Here is an 18,728-nt window from a genome sequence, read left to right as displayed (position 1 = left end):
TTTAAAACCTTTGGTTTTGTTTTACTGGTGTGCTAAGCATAGAAGTGCTGCACTTCTTTCAATTTATCTTATTTATGAACTAGACATATATCCACTAAAATCTGGTTTTAATACTCAAAGGAGAACAAAGATGTTCAGTACCCAATAGTCACATAAAGACAGATAACAAAAGTAATCATATATTTATGCAGGAAAGCTAAGAGCACAAAAGTAAGAAACATTTAACTCATCCATGATAGTCCCACGCCAGGAACATTATACTGCAAACATATCCATTAATTTATCTCCATTAAGTTTTCAGCTAATGGAAAAGTTATTTCAGAATTAAAGCCTTTAAGTGATATAAAAACTTACCATGTACATTCACCTACATGGTGTAGGTTATGCACTTATTTCAAGTAGCATAGGAAAGTTCTGAGAAGTGAACTTGTGTGAATACTCAGGTTGAGAGCAAAACACGGACTGATTTCCTTCTGAAGTTGATGTAAAGTACACTAAGCAAGACAAGTTACTTCATGAAAATGCTCAGGAGAGAGAATGTATAACCTTTTAAAATGTTCAAGACATTACTATTATAAATTTTCTTCTAAGTCCTTCTAATTATCTCTTGCATCTTTTTCCCAATTGTATCTTCATTGATTTAACTTAGGAATTCCATTTTTTACTATTGTATCCCTTCTGTTTTAAGTTATGTCCTATGAAAACTACATAGAAGGCAATTGTCTGAAGAATTTACTCATGGAGGGCAAACATCAAGAAGTTTTTTAAAGCTTTAAGTGGACTTATTCTACAAAGGCCAGATTTGAAAAGAAGTTAAGATTTAACCAAGTGAATTCCAGGGCAAATAAATGGAGTTCTCATGAAAATTTTGAAATAAGCTAATCAGTAGGTTATATCATTAAGCATGAAAATTGAGTCCTCTATATTCAACTAACATTAATGCAACCAATATTTTATTTTTTAAGTAACTAAAAGTCAGAACACTTGCACTCATAAGTTACAATTAGTACATTTTGCCTTTCCACATTCAAAGCTGCACTAAGCAGCATTTCTTAAATTTAATATGGTTCATAAAGTAGTCTGCTCACTGCTGAAATAAGGCCGTGAGCCTCGATTGTTTCATTCTATTCCACCACCCTCCTTCAAGAGAAAATGTAAGTCTATTTCAAATAAGTTGCTTGCCCACTTCCATTGTGCATTTGTTAACACTTTGAATCAAACTTTAATGCTATAGTTTGGAGAGCTGATACAAATAGTGTCAACCATGTTTCACACATATGACTTGTTATCCATGGGCATACTGCAGCTATTCATTTTATTTTTATTGGTATACTAAATAACTGCATGTTTAGAGACATCAAGAAGGCTAAGGGAACCTAAAATAGTGCCAGAAAACTGCAGTTACCCCAGGTACACTGTTGCTGTTTGGAGACTACCAACACAACACCGCTGTCTTCAGCTACCTGAAAGGAACACACAGGTTCTCTGAGGTGCAGACTAGTAGGACAGCAGGCAAGAGACTGAAGTTGCAAGAAGAGTCTTCCAATTAGATATCAGGGAAAAGATGCAATGACAGTAATCAAACATTTAACACGTTACCCAGAGAGACCAGAAGTGTTTACCCAAAACTCCACTGCACAAATTCTGTTCAAGTTGATGCAAGTTGGTCCTGCAATGGGTTGGGCCAGATGAGTTCCACAGGTTCCTTGTAACAGAAAATTACTTTGATTTTGCAACATCTGCCCAATGCCCATTTTGTAAATGAACTGATAGTGGTGGAACCTTGATTTAATCTGACGTTGCATGCAAGACCTTGTTCAAAAATCTTAAGATTTTGCCAAATATCCTCTTTCATGGGATCAATACCATATCAAAACCCAACATCCCTGCCAGAGCAACAAGACCCAAGAACTCCATCACAGCTATGCTCAGCTTCAAAAGAAGATGGTAAAATAGAAGTCAGAATGCTAAAGAGATACAAAGTTTGCACTAAGAAGGATCAGATCTGTACAGGTAGCATATGGAGAAAGTAAGGACACCATATGGATATACCAGGTAGTAAGAAATGCTTGAAACAGCAAAAGAAAACAAGAACTATGAGAATACTGGAAACAAGAAGACAGCCTTCATAAGGAAAAGGTAGGAAGAACAGTCAGTTTTTACTCACTGAAACAGGCTGGCCAGTGCTGTTTCACAGATAGCTGTGCCCTTTGTTACATCCATTTATAAATGACCTGAAAGTTAGCTCATGAAATTTAAGTTGGCCATCATTATTACAACCACAAACATTTGCAGAAGGACTTTACAAGACTTAGTGATTAGACAATAAATTTGCAAACTAAACTCAGTACAGGCAGGCAATACATGTGTGAACACAGTCCTATGAACTACAAGTTCTGAGCTCATCAGTGATGAAAGAGTAAGATACTGGGGGTGAATATTTAGTTTCATGTACCATTGTAAAAAGCTAGACGACATTCATGCCTTGACTTCTGTGTGAGGCTTTGCCCTGCCTCCCATTCTCTCCTCCTCACTTCACCAAACTGGGAGGTGTAGCGAGCGCGGGTCTCCAGGACGGTTTGGATGGATGAGAGATCTCTGAAGTCAGGTCTTAGAAAATGTGGTTTATTAAAAGGGGGAAAGGCCCTGCTTGGAGTTGCCAGGCGCAACTCGTGGCAGGCCCAGGGGGAGAGGGAGAGAGAGAGAGAGAGGGAGCAAGGGTTCCAGGTGAGGGTCCCAGGGGAAGGTCCAAGAGAGCGTCCGGTCCCTCGGGCACACCTTATCAGGGGGCTTCAAGGTGGGCTGGAACAGGACTTGGGCCAATGGGGTCACAGATACCTGATACTTCAGGGGAGGGTCACAGGTGTGGGATGAACCATACATTGGGGGTGAGACAGAGCATTCCATTTGACCTTTGGACCTATCTGCAGGTAAAGGGCATTGTTTAATCAGAAGGGGGGATTGCTTTCAACCTGGCTATACTATTGTTTTCTAGTTATTCAGTAGTCAAGGTTTGTTATTTCAAATCTAGTTCTCATCTCAATGTCTGTATTTTCCAAATCTTTTCCTAGGCAATCGTATTTATAAGGTTTTCCTATTTCATGTTCCCCAACAGGAGGAATAAAAGGTCTGGAAGTCTGTGCTCTTTTCAGTTCAGTTTGTTACTAGGGTTGTGTTGCAGCTGATCAGACTGGGAATTTACAGCCTGAAACAGTGTAAGTTGGAAACGAGAGTGCAGCACAAATACATGTAGAGACAGCTAACGGTACAACACTGGAATAATACTGGGGAGCCATATAGGGTAGAAGATGCCAATCCTAACAAAAATGCACTCATACCTTATCCCAGAAATAATCCCAGATCAGCCTATTCTCTGCACTATGTCCAATCCAGTGAGCATATTAATAATTAAGCAGCCACAAACTATCAGTCCTAGCAGTTCAGCTTGTTCCCCATTCCAATTTTACTTAGCAGCACAGATTTCAAACCTGTGTATCAGCCCTGGTTTTAATACTCTAGCACTCTGGGATAGCTGTGTTTGGCTACACCACTCTCTCACAGTCAGAACAGACACCCCATATGTCATACTCTCTGCCTTCACTAGGTACATGGAGAGGAAAAAAACACATTTTAGACCCAGCTCTAGAATGTGTGGCATTCCCTAAGTGATAATCTGTCCCTCAAAAATCTCCTGCCAACCTTCACCTTACATTCATCTTTTTAACAGGTACAGTCATTATTAGACATGGAGGTCAGCAATTCCCTCTCAGCTCAGCTCCCCCCCTTATTCTTTTAACTCAGAATAAACTTGCAAGGACTCTAGTCTAAGAAATTCTGCAAAGAGGCATGATCTCCCTCGTCAGGATACTAGGCTAGAAAGAAATTTAACAAGCATGACTATATCCTTAAGGAGTCATGATGTTGAACTCTCCAGTGCCCACCTACTGCGTAGCACAGCTTTTAACCATCTTTTTGAACCATTTGATAGGAGTTGGCAAATCTTTGCTTACCTGAATGAAAGTAGCACCCTCTACTGCTGCCTTCAGGTCTGTACAAACGCTAATGAGAGCCAACTGCTGCTCGGCACTCAAATCTCCTTTCAGGACTCCCAACTTCTCCATCTCTTTCATTTGTTTGCTGACAGAAACAACATAGACACATTTAAACACTTTATCATTGTTCAGCCACCATCAATTTTTAAAAAAACTTCTTAACAAACCATGTACTACACTAATTGTCATGCCACTGCACACATCTCTATTCAAAAATATAAAAGGTTCATTTCAGTAATTTCTCCTTCCTCCCCCATCTTATCAAAGGTTTTTCTTCTCTTCAAGCACAGACAGCTCCAAGATCTAAACCTAGATGTAAGATGGTCACCACTTCAAATTTGTTTCAACTGGTGCACAATCAGCAAGAGGGTTTTTTTTTGCTCATATTTAATGGGAAGCAAGGTCCCTTTAATAAACTTCATCTAGTTTTACAAACAGCTCTTTTGCTACAATGCCTCACTGTAGGAACACTTCTTTACTAGTATAGAAATAAATACATACATTCAGTGTAGGCAAGAGTTCTTCATAAAAACCATGCCACTGCATTTTGAGGTTTTTTTAATGACTACAGAACAAGTGTAAAAAAATTTAAATAGTTAGTAAACTTGAATGCTCAAGTACACACCCTGGCACGGACTGGACATGCCACTTCTTCAGAAAAGGTCTCTACAGTTTGAAGCCCTCAAACATCCAGAACAAGCAAGACATTTTTCAAAACCATTATAAGCTGTTTAGAGGAACAATGGCCACAGAAATTAGGTGGGATTAAACTGTCTGATCACAATCAACCTAAAGCTCTTTGATGTAGTCTTTATCATGGTTAAATTGGTTCAGTTTTCATCAGTTTCATCAAGACAGAAGTCCTCTGAGCCTTTGGTTATTATTCAGCAAAAACTGCTCATCCTCATGAAGACATGAGGAAATTGACCTAATGAATAGCAGCAGGAAAAAAAAATCCTTTATTCTTCCTACCAACTTAATTAAGGACACAGCAAATGGGTGACTGAAAAGCACAGACTTCTACTTCTTAAGCAATTTATGGCAAAGAAGAGGAAACAGGGATCTTCAGCTCCCTTTCCCAAGGTCACAGGGAATATACAGCATGATGGACAGAAACTTCATCCAACACTTAAGGCTTCTAGCACTAAAGGTGCCAGTGCTTCATCTGGAAAGAAACACGTCCCCTAAACTACAGAATCTAAACTTCTGGCTCCCTCACACCTTGTGAGGCAAGATTAATAATTCAAAAGGTTTTTACTATGCATTCATTAGAAGTTCATTTCCCAGGTGCTCTTGCCCAAATCCAGCATACTCTTTCTCACATGCTTAAAAAAACCTAAAATTAAACAAAAACACACACACGTTACATTTGAAGAGATCATATCAGTATTACTTCCTTCTTTGAAGAAGAGGGTGAAGTTCTTGTTCACTCACACTGCAATACTACATCTGTCTCATCCTCACAGGTTCTCCAAAATTACAGTACATGACTGGTGATTGAGGGATTCGAAAAAGCTAGAGTCATAGACTAAGTGATCCAGCTTCTATTTTTCTTCCCCAAGCTTGCAGCACCCATCTCCTGTTTCATATCTTTCCTTCTGTACCAGTGATAACCATTCTGCATTTCTGCTTTTCCATCAAAAACCACTAACAATAGACTGTGCACTCAGAATACCATTTCTTAGTTAACTTTCAAAACTGCCATCTTCATCTTTGGAATTTGAGGCTGGACTGATTTTTTTAACATAACCAATCTTCATGATAGCCATGCATTTAAGTCAGTTAAAACGTGAAGTAGGAAATTTATGCATTACTTCAATTTTGGCTTTCCCACCTGGGAAATTTTAATTTTTTGCACCCTTTGCCAATCTACTTATAGCCATTCTGGCTGTTTTGTTCTACAAGCAAATTTTAGTCTTTCAAACACTAAAACCATCTTTATATTCCCATGGGGTACTAGATTGCTGCAGAATTGTGGGAAACCAGCGTTCCGTGATACCATACATTAAGACACAAAGGTTTGTACCTAGAGCATTGCACCACTGACCTCTACTGGATGACTTTTTAATGACGACAGCCTAAATGTTTAGGGGATCATCCCTAGGATGACCCTAGACTGCGATCATTGCAGCCATATCCAAAGCTTCACTCTGCAGCTGTATTGTATGTGCAGCTCAGAGAGTTTCACTCAATACCTGTAAGGTCTTTCAAGAATGAAGAATTCACATCGATAAGAAAATACTACTTCCTTTCTGAGCTTTTGCTTCACCTTCCTCCAGAGTTTTACTGTTGTACCTGTCTGCCCATGTCAGCACTATTTTGGGAACTGGGCTAGTATTTGCATCAGGATAAGGCATCCAATCTACAGGAACACTCCCAATCACATAAAATGCCTGGGATACTTCTGGTTACAAATCCTACTCTAAAAGTCTTTACAGAAGGACTCTGAAAGCAATGCTAACACTTAACTCATCTTGTTCACACCCCACTTGCCTCACCTTCATCCACAGCCCCTACTGGGCAGGTGTATTCAGCACACACGGTTGCAACCAGCAAATACTTGTGGAAACCCAGGGCACTGGGAATATTTCTCTGTCTGCTCTGGGGTGTCCTGACCCCCAGGGGAGCACTGACTTTGACCCTCATTCATGGAGAAAACTTCCAAAGCCTCAAGGTAAACTAGAAATCACAGAAGTGTGAAATAGATTGTAGAGAGTAGTGTAGTGTGTCACATGGGTGAGAAACTTAGGTTTTAGGATTTTTAGTATGTTATAGATGGGTTCATACTATAGATGGGAGGATATAGGGTGTCATCTTGAGTTCCATTCTTCTTTCTTCTTATTCCTCTTTCTTCTTGGGTTTAGGTGGTATCTTGTAATTGGGTAGAAAAATCCCCATTGAGGGTCTTTAGGGGTCAGTTATTGGGTTAGAAAGGAAAATAATTTATGTGTCACTTCTTAATTGGGTAGCTTAGTTTTTGATTAGACTTAAAAGGCCTTGTAACAAGAGACTTAGCCATTTTCATGCTGTTTTTCCATGCACACAGAGTCTGGTGCAGACAGTGTGCTGAAGTTTTGATAAGATAACAATAAACAGAAGCTGAAGACCGAAAAAGTCCAATGCATCTCTCGTTCCTGACACAGAACTGCTCCAGGAGGGTCTCCCCTGCCAGGGGAGCCTCCAGGCAGTTGCCCAACTTGGGGCCCGCAAACTCACAAATACTTACTAGAATTAAGACTGCTTAATCACAACCATACTGCCCACACTAACAAGAAGGGAATGAAGAGAAGAAAACACCAGCCCTGTTTTTCACAAGTTCAGCCAGATGCTGTTGCCCAAAGACTAGAACTATTCAACAGTCAAAGCACAACCATCTAGCGCTGTCTGATAAATGAGAGGGTAGTTGGCATGGTGAGAACAAACCAAAACATCACTCATATTTAGCCTGAGACAGAACAGACCAAGTAGGTTTTGTGTAACCAAGCTTGAAAGCTTTCAGGAAAGGAGATTTCACTGATTCCTTGGACAACCTGTTACTCTGCATACCAGGCAAATGTGAGCATCGTAACTGTTCTCAAAACACAACTTTTAACACAACTTAATTACACAAATCACCCTTACTGAAATAATTTGTTCCAGCTGCCAGGGGCACTGGCTACCACACAGGAATAAGGTGAAAAGACAACATTTCCTTTTGGAGGTATTTTCAACTCAGTCAGACAGAACCTTTGTAAAGGTAGAATCTATCCCCTTCCAAAGCCTATTGATATGTTCTCTAGTTAGTTCTGCAGGTGATGCAGTTTTGCCTAGCTAGTTAATTGCACTTTTGGGCATGGTGGGTGGGCAGAGATAAAATCTAAAGGTAGAATCAAGCCTACGATTTAGCACAAGCTTGATGTGCCAGCATCAGGCACTCAATATCAAACTGTGTTCTGAAAAGAATCATCTAGTTAGAAGTTCTCCCCTCAGAGGAGATATGTAAAACTATCAAAGAAGACCTAAGCCAAGCCAAGGCATTTTGCCCTTGATATATTCAGTACCAATACAACAAAGCAATACATAAGACAGACTGGAAGACTAAGCCAGTAAGCCTGGTAATCAATCAATCTTTATCAGCAGAATAATTATGTTTAGAACAATAGCAAGTAACTACTTGGAAAAGTTTACATATTACAAGAATCATAAATTTATTCTTGGCAGAGGGACACGCACTAAAGCATTTTTGCATCCTGTGTTTTAGGACTACTTTCAGGAATAGGATACTACTTCTTTTTCTAATTCTCATTATTTCAAACTTTAGCAACCTTTCATTCACACCAGAATCACACCGATGCAGGAAAAAAAGCATGCTAGATATGACAAATTACATTTCCCAAGGCAGGCTACTAGGGCATGCTTTCAGTAGGTCCAGTGTGGTATAAGGGTGTTCATTAGTTTGTTTCTTCATCAGAACAAAAGGTTGTTTCATTGGAGCAGACCCTGAGATGTTCTGAATTTATATAAAAGGCAATGACTTCTGGGTCAACAGACTAAAAGGCAACAACATAAAATAATTAAATATCACTTCTGCCATCAAAGAATTATCATCTCCTTTTTAGAAGTAAAGTGAGTGTTGCTTACTACTCAAACCCCGTTTTATTTGGAAAAGGGAAACTACAAATAGTCATCTGTACACTTCAGTTTCTCCCCAATAAATCACACCTCCATACACTAGAAGTTTGTGGACTACAGACTAGAGTGGAATAAATATGTTCCAAAACTAAAACAAACCACAAAACCCCTAAGCCTAAAAACTTCCCTAAAAGTATTTGCTATTTGGAGGGAAAAAGGAAAGTAAATTACATCAAGTTCAGAGAACCAGTCATCAGCTGGCTCTATCAGACAGACATTCCCTTGCTGCTCTCCTGCCTGTTAGCACATATTACCTGCCCAAGCTCCAACTCTTACAGAAGTATCACATCAGTAAATCACTGTGATTTACTGCAGGTTGTGTGCTATGAAATGAGTGCAAAGAAGTTTGACCACATCTTGATAGATACAGTCATTAAACTAGTGGTTGAAGAAACAGTGTAGCTTGTGTATTCTTGTCACAAAAAACTATGTTTTCCTGAAACTAGGCTTTTTAACTGGAGTGCCACAATAGCCAAAATACACAAGTTAATTATAAGTTAAGATCATCTTATGTAAAAGGCAAAACTTGCCTTGAACTATCAATGACTTGGATGAAGGGGCAGGTGCCTCCTCAGCAAGTTCACTGATGACACAAAGCTGGGAGGAGTGGCCAATACCCCAGAAGTCTGCGCAGCCCTTCAGAAGGTTGGAGAGATGGGCAGAGAGGAACTGGCTGGAATTCAACCAAGGCAAACGCAGAGTTCTGTACTTGGGGAGGAATAACCCCAGCCACCAGCACAGGCTGGGGGTGACCTGCTGGGAAGCAGCTCTGTGGAGAAGGACCTGGGGGGCCTGGCGGACAACAAGCTGTCCATGAGCCAGCAGTGTCCTCAGGGCCAAGAAGGCCAATGGGATCCCGGGATGCATTAGGAAGAGCACTGCCATCAGGTCGAGGGAAGAGATCCTGCTCCTCTACTCTGCCCTGGTGAGGCACATCTGGAGTGCTGTGTCCAGTTCTGGGCTCCTTGGTACAAGAAAGACACAGAGCTCCCAGAGGGGGTCCAGCAGAGGGTTACAAAGATGATTATATCTACTACAAGGAAAGGCTGATGGAGTTGGGCCTGTTCAGCCTTGAGAAGAGACAACACAGGGGACCTCAACAGTGTCTATAAGCATCTGAAAGGAGGATGCCAAGAAATGGATCCAGGCTCTTCTCAGTGGTGCCAAGCAATAGGACAAGAGACAACAGGCAGAAACTGGAATACAGAAGTTCCACCTGAACAAGAGGAAGAGCTTCTTTACTGTGAGGGTAACTAAACACTGGAACAGCTTGCCCAAAAAGATTGTAGGGTCTCTTTTCTGGAGCTTTTCAAAAGCTGTCTGGATAGAAGGAGATTTAGAAAACCCTGCTTGAGCAGGTATATTGGACTAGATGACCTTCAGTACTCCCTTCCAGCATGATCCATTTGGTGATCCTGTGAACTCCTACAGAAGAACACACACAGGCACACGACAGTACAGACCCACTTAAATAGCACTCTATCCTGTAACACGTGACATTCTATGCTTCATGTTTCCAAGCTGAAAACCTTGGAAGGCTAACATCCTCATGTTGCTATTAGAAAAAGAGAAAATATGGGGCAAGTACTGGCTTTAGTAATGAACATCAATCACAAAGCTGCCACCTAATAATCCAGAATCTTATTATGGCTACCACTGTGACAGCAACTCCGAAAAACCACAAAAGTTTGTGTCATCTAGATGATGCAACAGAGATGTTTGGTCTAACATCTACCTGGAAAGAAAAAAATGAGGAGACAGATTTTCCCACTCCTGTTATCAAGCCTTTTTTAGCAGATCTCACTAGACATCACATACTGTTTAACTTCTGAACTCTAACAACTAAACTGATCTACAAGGGGTTCCTGAAGTCACTCCTGTTTGCTTTAAGGCTTGTTACAGAAAGCAATTAGGATGCAACACATCACAACCTTTTTTCAGGTGCACCTTACACCCCATACAGCTGACACACAAACTGACATCATGTCACTCCAAGGCATCATGAAGGGAGAGCTGATGCATTTACATTGATGCTAATTGTGAAGTCATCTGAAGTCCAGCATTAAATGCTGATACAGCAACATAAGGTTGTGCACAGAACCACCTTATAAATGTACTTTCACCCTCTCTCACAGGCAGATAAAAACTGTATTTTCAGGCCTGGCAAGAAGAGGGTGCATAGGACCAAGCAGACACGTTCCTTCTAACACAAGAACTAGAGGTCAATCAAAGTAACTTAGGAGTCAGGTTCAAAACGAACACAAGGGCGTTCCCTTGTGTGCATGCTCCTCATGCAGTGAGAAGTAAATCAACAGAACACAAAGTCCTTTGGTAAGGAGGCCACAGAAGGATTTATATCAGTTCAAGGGAAGGTTAGAGAAATTCTTGGAAGAATTCCAGTTAAGAGTGACTGAATAGAAAATTAACTTGTTGGCATTGAAGGTTGGGGGAGGGGAGCAGACAGGCAAGACTTGAACTTGTAGCTCTTGTACTACCAAAAGCATGAGACTTTAGCCACAGTGCCATGCGCAACAGAAGAGGGCTGGAGGCCTCCTGGACTCAACTGGTGCAAGTGATGTCACATTCGCACCCTCCAACTGGCACTCCTTCTAAAGATGCTTCCTACTTCAACTGAGCAATCTACACTAGCAACTTTTTCTTCTAGGACTCAAAACCACCAATTTAAGAATTTAAAAACTAGTTATAAAATCCTAATAATTGTAGCAGGGCTTTCCAGCAATTCATCTTAACCTACCTCCACTTTGAAAGGGTCTTTGTTGCCTTTCTGTGGAAAAACTCTTACATTCATATATTTTAAACTTAGCCTATAAATAACCTAATGGTGGTAAGCATTATTTTAAAAAATTAAATTTAAATGTAAGATCTTGAAAAACTTAAAAATTAAATTTCTCTTCAGAAGTGTCAGTGACACTTGGAAGCACAGATCTTCTGATCTTAACCTGTACTTCTAAGTTAAAGCCTTCTTCAAAGCCTAAAATCTATGCTCCCTGAAATAACAAGATACGGCTATTCGTTCATAACTACAAAAATCCCACAGTTTCATTCCAACCCCAGTTATTTCAAGTCAGGTTACCTACCTAATATTTTCCAGTGCAGTTGTTAGCTGCTCTTGTGCAATATCATAAAGTTTTACTTTGCAGCCTCCAGCAGCAAACACCATGGCCCAGCTGCGACCAATGAGTCCACTGAAAAAAAAAAATCAGCCAATTAATAAACCAGCACTTAATAGGGGGAAGGAGATCTTTGAAAGCATTGCAAAAACCAAACCAGAGCTTGGACTCTTTGATATTTGATAAAAAGATCAGTTGCATACTGATGAGAAACAAATTTCTCTAACAGAGAAATACCCTTTGCTGGCTGTGTATAGCAGCTTCTCCAAAAGCAGGAATGAAAATAATGGGCAAGAAGAAACCCAAAACAAAACAGAAAAAGGAGAGCAGAAGTCAAATAGGAGGAACCACTACTTTGTGATACTGGACTCAATCACCAAGAGTTTTGTCAGCCACAATCTTAACCTGGACTTGGTAAATGCATTTACATTAAAGAGCTTAAAAATAAATAAATAAATAAATGTGTTCAGCTCATAGACTGAAGACAGGCAGCAGTCCACTGATTCCAGAGTGCAGGATCCTGCTTCAGAGGTGATCAGAAAACTCAAGACCCAGCTACTGAAGTCACGGGTCCTCAGCAATTCAGAAAGTACCACAAGCACATGAAAAGGGAAAAAAAAATCTCAGCTGAGCATGGGCTTGATACTATTTTTCCACCTAGCCACCTCCAGCACTACCTTTATTTTTAGATTAAGCACTTTATCATGCTGGATACACAGAGGAACAGTCTGCGTACATCTTTGGTGAATCATATTACTGAGCAATACATGGAGGTAAACTGTAGTAACTGACAATTTTATTATCTCTCTTAAAGCGATGCAAGTTCTAACTTCATTAGATGTGTAGCAGGCAGCAGTCTTTTCAAATGGAAGCACAAAGGCACAGTGTCACAAGCGTAAGTAACCTGAAATAACAAAAAATTGGGAAAAAAAATCCATAACAGAGACAAGATCAGAACTCAATATCCTTGACTGTTACAGTGGGGGTTTCGATAATTATATGCATTTTTTCTCACTTCCAAGATCACTGTATTTGCAGCATTAAACTTTAGTAATGTCTGGCAATTGAAAAATTCAATGCCATTAGGGCATTGATAAAAGATTAAAAGGGGAGCAAAAGTCAGAGATAAAATAATAGGGCAGATGAGAAAAGGAAGGAAAAACAGGAACATGCTCAGCCTTTGGTTTAACTATATGCTTTTTAAAAGGATGAAAACAGGAAGTTTCAGAAAATAGCAGGAATCAGTGGAAATAACTGTGACAAAAAAGTGAAGTTTTGCATTTAGTGCTGTCAAGCAGAGAGTAAGGTCTCACTCAAAACCTACCATTTAAAAGTAAAAATAAACAAATTCTCTGTAGTAAGCTCAGAGTTCATCAATTCTGAGGCAAGCAACAGAACAAACTTACAGAATAGGCATGATCAAGGTCTGTTAGCTACTGCAGCCTCCTGGCTAATGAGTATTAGAAAATAAAAGCATTTGAATCACTTCAACTTGACATAAGCATATCTGATCTACCAGTATCTTTATAAAGTAGCATAACCTCTCTAAATTGCATTTTAAATTAAATTTCCTTAAAACACACAAAAAAATTCTTTAATACTTTTAGGATTGTGGGGTTTTTCTTTTGAACCACAGAAGTCACAAAGTAAGTCGATGGTAGGTATCAGGCATGCACCATTACTGCATTGTACATGACAGCATCATCACAACCCAATGTTAGCATATTTCACCCCAAGACAGTGCTTTTTGACACTTTAAGCGCTGTCATTTTGGGCCCAGTGATAGATAAAGTATTAACAACCAGATCTGCTCACACAACTTCTGCAGGTGCTACCAAAACCTGCAGTAGTGCCACAGGAGCCACAGCAGGCAAGAGCCCAGCTGTCCTGACCCTTCAGACACACCTAGTGAATAAAATTTCCCTGAGTACCAGCAGTAGGAGCCAGTTTGCTCAGTGTCACACAGCAGCACTCAAACTCCCATCCTGAGGCTTCAAGTGGTCTTGCTAATAAAGTTGGCTCCAGCCCACACTTGTAGCACCAAGGTACAGTGGTACACAGGGCACTGTTACTATCCCACACCTATTTTCTCTCCCATCCAGACTCTTGTTCAAATAAAGAATTTTAGTTTCAGCTCAATGAGAGGATGAAACAATGCATTCCCACAGAAGTCAGAAATACTGCTGACTCTTGTGTCAAGTCAGTATTACTTCAGGAGTGTCTGAGGCCAACTTAGGAGTTTCCTGACATAGCTGACAAATAAGGACGTTAAGCTGTGCTTGGATTTCTCCACTCCGCTTGCATTTACACACACACAAGGCATTGCAATGAAAAGGGACATCAGTCTTTCAGACCTAAAGGGTGACTTACTCCAGTAAAGATGTTTGTTTGCTGTTTGTTTTACAGTAGCACAGAGCCTTGTTAAGAGGCTTGAACAAAGGCACCCTAAGTAGAGGAAGGCAGGTGCATCCCCCCACTTCCCGCGATCCAGCAGCAGCGCGTCCCCGCGGCGGGGCAAAACCACCGCCTGCCCCGAGCCAGCACCTCGCTGACACATCGGACGGCGGCAGCAGCGGGGACAGCTGAGGCAGGGCCGTACCCGACACTGAGTACCCAAACCCCCTCCCCGCAGGCCGGGCCGAGCGGGGAGACGGCGCCCAAGCCCCTTCGCACGCCGCGGGCATCCGTCCTACAGGCGCCGCGCCGGAACCTCCTCCCTGGGGCGCTGCCGCCGCCCGCGGGCGACGAGAGGCTTTACCTGCCGATGATGGCAACCTGCGAGGGCTCCATGCCTGCGGCCGCCGCGACCGGGAGATGCGGGATGGGCAGCGGGATGAGCCACCTCTGCCCTGTGCGGATCCGCCCCGCCCGCGGCTCCCTCCATGTCACGGCCGCCCATTGGCTCCGCGGCCGCCCCCCCCCCCCGGGGGCCGAGCCTGCCCCGGCCCGGGGCGGGCCCGGGGCGGAGCCGGGGCGAGCCCGGGGCCGGCCCGGGGCCGAGCCTGCCCGGGGCCGAGGCCGGAGCCGGAGCCCGAGCCTGAGCCCAGAGCCCGAAGCCCGAGCCCGAGCCCGAGCCCGGAGCCCGAAGCCCGAGCCCGGAGCCGGGCCGGGCCGGGCCGGGGGCGGCTCCCACGGCCGCAGCCCCCGGATCCCGCCCCCACCCCCCCCCCGCTCCCCGGGCATGGAGAGAAAACGTAACATTTTAAATGCTTAATTAATATCAAAGATTATATTAGTGTATTCTTAATATAGCAGATAAATCCCTTCAAGTTTTCTTGTCTTTCTGAAAAAAACTAACAGTCGAAAAGTAATACATTCGAACCCAGAGGTTCGAGTAGGGTTTGATAGTTACTGATGAAGTTCAGTGGTTCGAAGGTTTGATAGTTACTGATGAAGTTCAGTGAACCTTTGTTTGGCTATCATTTGAAAGTTTGTTCAGCTTATCATTTATTCTACTTTTCAAGAAAAATAAATAAGGCTAACATAATAATTTGGTACATCTGCCCGCTCACTGGCACTTTGCTAATTCCAGTCACATTCAACAGCGAGATGGAGAAGTCAAAATTATATTTCCTAACGGCTTCATGAAGACCGCTCAACAGTAGCAGGTGGAAAACCAAACTGTTACCTCCTTGGCTTCCTGACCTTAACCCCACCCATGTAACCTGAGATATGCCAGTAGCTGGGAAGTGTTAGTGGAGCAAAGTGGCAGGAAACTTGGCCATGGGAAGATTTAAGGCCGTGGGACAGAAGAGTGTAGCATGCTGTGCAAATTCTGCAGCTCAGGGCTTATGTAGGCTGGTGTAGAAAGCAGCGTTTTAAGGTTTTAGCAAGTACCAGTTTTGCTCCTTTGAAAATTAATGCAAAATGGCATGATTTGGCACATGTTCTGAACACAAAGACCTTTGTATAGACAGAGAATAACTGAAGCAAACAATGTATACTTACTTTGTGAACTCAGGTTTTTACTTCAAAGAAAAAAATTGTAAGTTCCTAGAACAAAAAAGTAATGTCACCTGGGCTTGAGAAAAATGGTCTTCAGAACAACTTTACCATCACTTCCATTTAGAAGTACTTATCAGTTATTTTAATACTCTTTGACCTCCTCAGATTTGTATTTATACCTTACTTGTCATCAGCAATAGACTAAGAGACAAAAGGAAATGCAGATCTACAAGTGGATTCAGAGAATTAAAAGCTCAGTTTGGTGTTTTGAGAGCTAATCACAGCTGGGATAAAATTACAGGGCCTTTCAGTTCTGGGGGTGAACAAAACAAGTCTATGGCAATGAAATCTGAACTATATTATTGTTGTTGTTGTTGTTCTTAGCCATATATTAGTGACAAAGCCCCATAGCTCTGCATTACTTAATCAAAATTAGGGTATGACCGCAGCCATATTCCCCAGCATCTGCAGTGATCAGACACACTGGTAAGTCCAAACTAGATCAAAAGAGGAGAGAGAAGGGTTTAAGAAGAAAAGAAAATATAGATAATTAAATTCTCAGAAGTGTAAGTCAAGGGAAGAAAATATGACTTAAAAACAAAGTACACGTTTAATTTTTGTGTAATAACATAAGGTTTAGGCCCAGTTCTTGCAGCCTCCACAAGTTAGGGACAATGATTCTCCTCTGTCTTCTGCAATTCACATGGAAAGGACAGAAGGTGCTGTAAGCCCAGAAACATCAAAAACCATAACCAACCAATAACATGGTGAAAGGACTTGGGCTCCATAATGAAATGAAAAGTAGGGCTTGTACTGGCAGCAGAAGAGGCCCAAGTGGAGCAAATATGCACTCACCATCTTACTCATTCTTTTTTCAAAGCCAAATAGGGGTAGAGGCAGATTTGACTTGTGTTGGGAGCTGCACAGTTGATCCCTCTATGTTTTTAGTCTCTTTCTATGGAGCATGCTCCTCTGCTGTCCCACGGGCAGAGCTGAAATCTGCTACTGGCCACAGAGGGGTGGATTTATTGCAGGGGAGAAGAAGGATGGTATAAAAAGGTCTTGTAAGAAGTAAGGGGAAATAACTCTCACTAACTCTGAGCCATGGGGATGTGGAATATGAAGGAGATGTGAATTCCCCCTTGGAGAAAATAAAGGAATGGTATGCTTTTAAAACACAGAGAGTGCTAGCCTGAGCTTTTAGTGTGGAATAAAAACAGAGGCATAGTTCACATTTGTTAAGTATTAGATCTGTTTAATACATCACTTGTTCACCAGAACAACCAGCAAGTACATTTATTTGGTAATGGACTATGATCTGTTGCTACTACGTTCCTAATGGTTCATGAAGTATAATGCCTTAAAAAGACTGCTTTAATTAATAACTTTATTGCTGTTCTGTAGAGTTTTAACTAATGGTTTGCATACTGTGTTATAAGTAGTGGTTGTATTGAAATTATGTTAAAATTAAAACTATAATTTTAATTATTATTCATAGTTCATGCTGTTAATTTGGGTGGTCTTTCAAAGTGCAGATGGCCTGAAGCAAATACTACCAATATTGTTAAAATGCTGATTCTTAAAGAAGCAATCTAAAGGAATAAAAAAGTAAATAGTAGTAAAGTAGATGCTACTAAAGCACAATTCAGCAAAACTAGATAGAATTATAGAGTTCAGTAGTAAAAATACCTGTTAAGAATATGATTTTCCTGTTGCAAATGCATTTTAAACCCAAGCTACAACATATGGTACAACAAAGAAAGGCACATGGTGTGATCCTTGGGGTGTCCTGTGCAGGGTCAGGAATTGGACTTCAATGATCCTTGTGGGTCCCCTCCAATTCACATATTTTACAGTTTTATATACATTGTTTGTAACATATGTATCATTCATAATGAGGTTTTTCCATTCATTTTGTTTTCAAATTGTATGCTGACTAGATGTATTAGTTCCCTGAGGAGCAGTTAAATGCAGCTTCACTGTTTGTGACAGTCAAGCTACTTGAATGGTTTCTGCATGACAGCAGAAAATCCCAAAGACCTGGTCAGTCCAGAATTCAGTACTAGAAAATTACTTTTTTAAAGATTACAGTCTAAGAATTACATCTTAAATTCAGAAAAACACCAATCAGTGCTTGATCAGATGAACAGTTCAACTGGCAGAGCAAGGGTAAGGTACACACTAACAGCGATTATAAAAGGTACACACTAACAGCAATTATCAGAGGCAGACTGTGGCCAGTAACCCCTGAACCCAAATTCGTAGGTCCTGGAATAGTTTGTCTGAGTCCTTATTTGCAAAGTTACCACTGGAAAAAGACAGATACACCATGTATTGAAAGGCAAAGAAATTCCTATTTAAGAATATAGCTTCATGGTTTCTTTAATCTGTCCTATATTTTCACTGAATTCACTGGATCAGGTACTTGATGTCTTGAATAGTGACTGAAGGAAAACCTCATCAGATTAGCAGTTTGCTTCAGCTGCACAAGTATGTAACTTGATGCCAGTCAGAGAACTGATGTGGGGCATTTATTGACAGTTGTGGTTTAATCCAACTTAAAATGATCAGGACTTTAGAGCATACAATGCTACTTGGACTAGAGTAGATACTAAATTTTTGGGGTTTTTTTGGTTTGGTTTGGTTTTTGTTTTTTGTTGTTTTGTTTGTTTTGTTGTTTTGGTTTTTTTGGGGTTTTTTTTTGGGCAATTTCACTTTCTAGGTTGCCCTCTGGATTTAGCCAATAAAGACAATTGCATCATCTTACACCATTACAGGCTTTCTTACTGTAGCATCATCTTGTTAGATGATGCCTTATGATCATAACCCATGAGTAAAGCCCTGCATTGCCACAAAGGATCCTGAGATTTTGAGGGTTTGTGTGAAATCTTCATGTATTAAGATGTATTTATACTTCATAGCACCAGAA

At 41.1% G+C, this 18,728-nt stretch overlaps 1 protein-coding gene across 1 annotated transcript in view; it reads right to left on the bottom strand.

Moving 5' to 3' along the window:
- CRYL1 (crystallin lambda 1) overlaps positions 1 to 14,771 on the bottom strand; it is a 52,610-nt gene extending 37,839 nt beyond the window's left edge. The window contains exons 1-3 of the mRNA XM_068181343.1: positions 14,613 to 14,771; positions 11,822 to 11,929; positions 4,011 to 4,137 (exon numbers count right to left, since the gene is read on the bottom strand). Coding sequence (XP_068037444.1) covers positions 4,011 to 4,137; positions 11,822 to 11,929; positions 14,613 to 14,644 — 267 coding nt within the window. The 5' untranslated portion in view covers positions 14,645 to 14,771. The remainder of the gene's footprint in view (positions 1 to 4,010; positions 4,138 to 11,821; positions 11,930 to 14,612) is intronic.
- Between the last annotated feature and the right edge of the window lie 3,957 nt (positions 14,772 to 18,728).

The sequence above is a fragment of the Anomalospiza imberbis genome, chromosome 2 (assembly GCF_031753505.1).
Source record: "Anomalospiza imberbis isolate Cuckoo-Finch-1a 21T00152 chromosome 2, ASM3175350v1, whole genome shotgun sequence".
Classification (NCBI taxonomy): domain Eukaryota; kingdom Metazoa; phylum Chordata; class Aves; order Passeriformes; family Viduidae; genus Anomalospiza; species Anomalospiza imberbis.
This window is presented reverse-complemented; position numbering and strand designations above follow the sequence as displayed.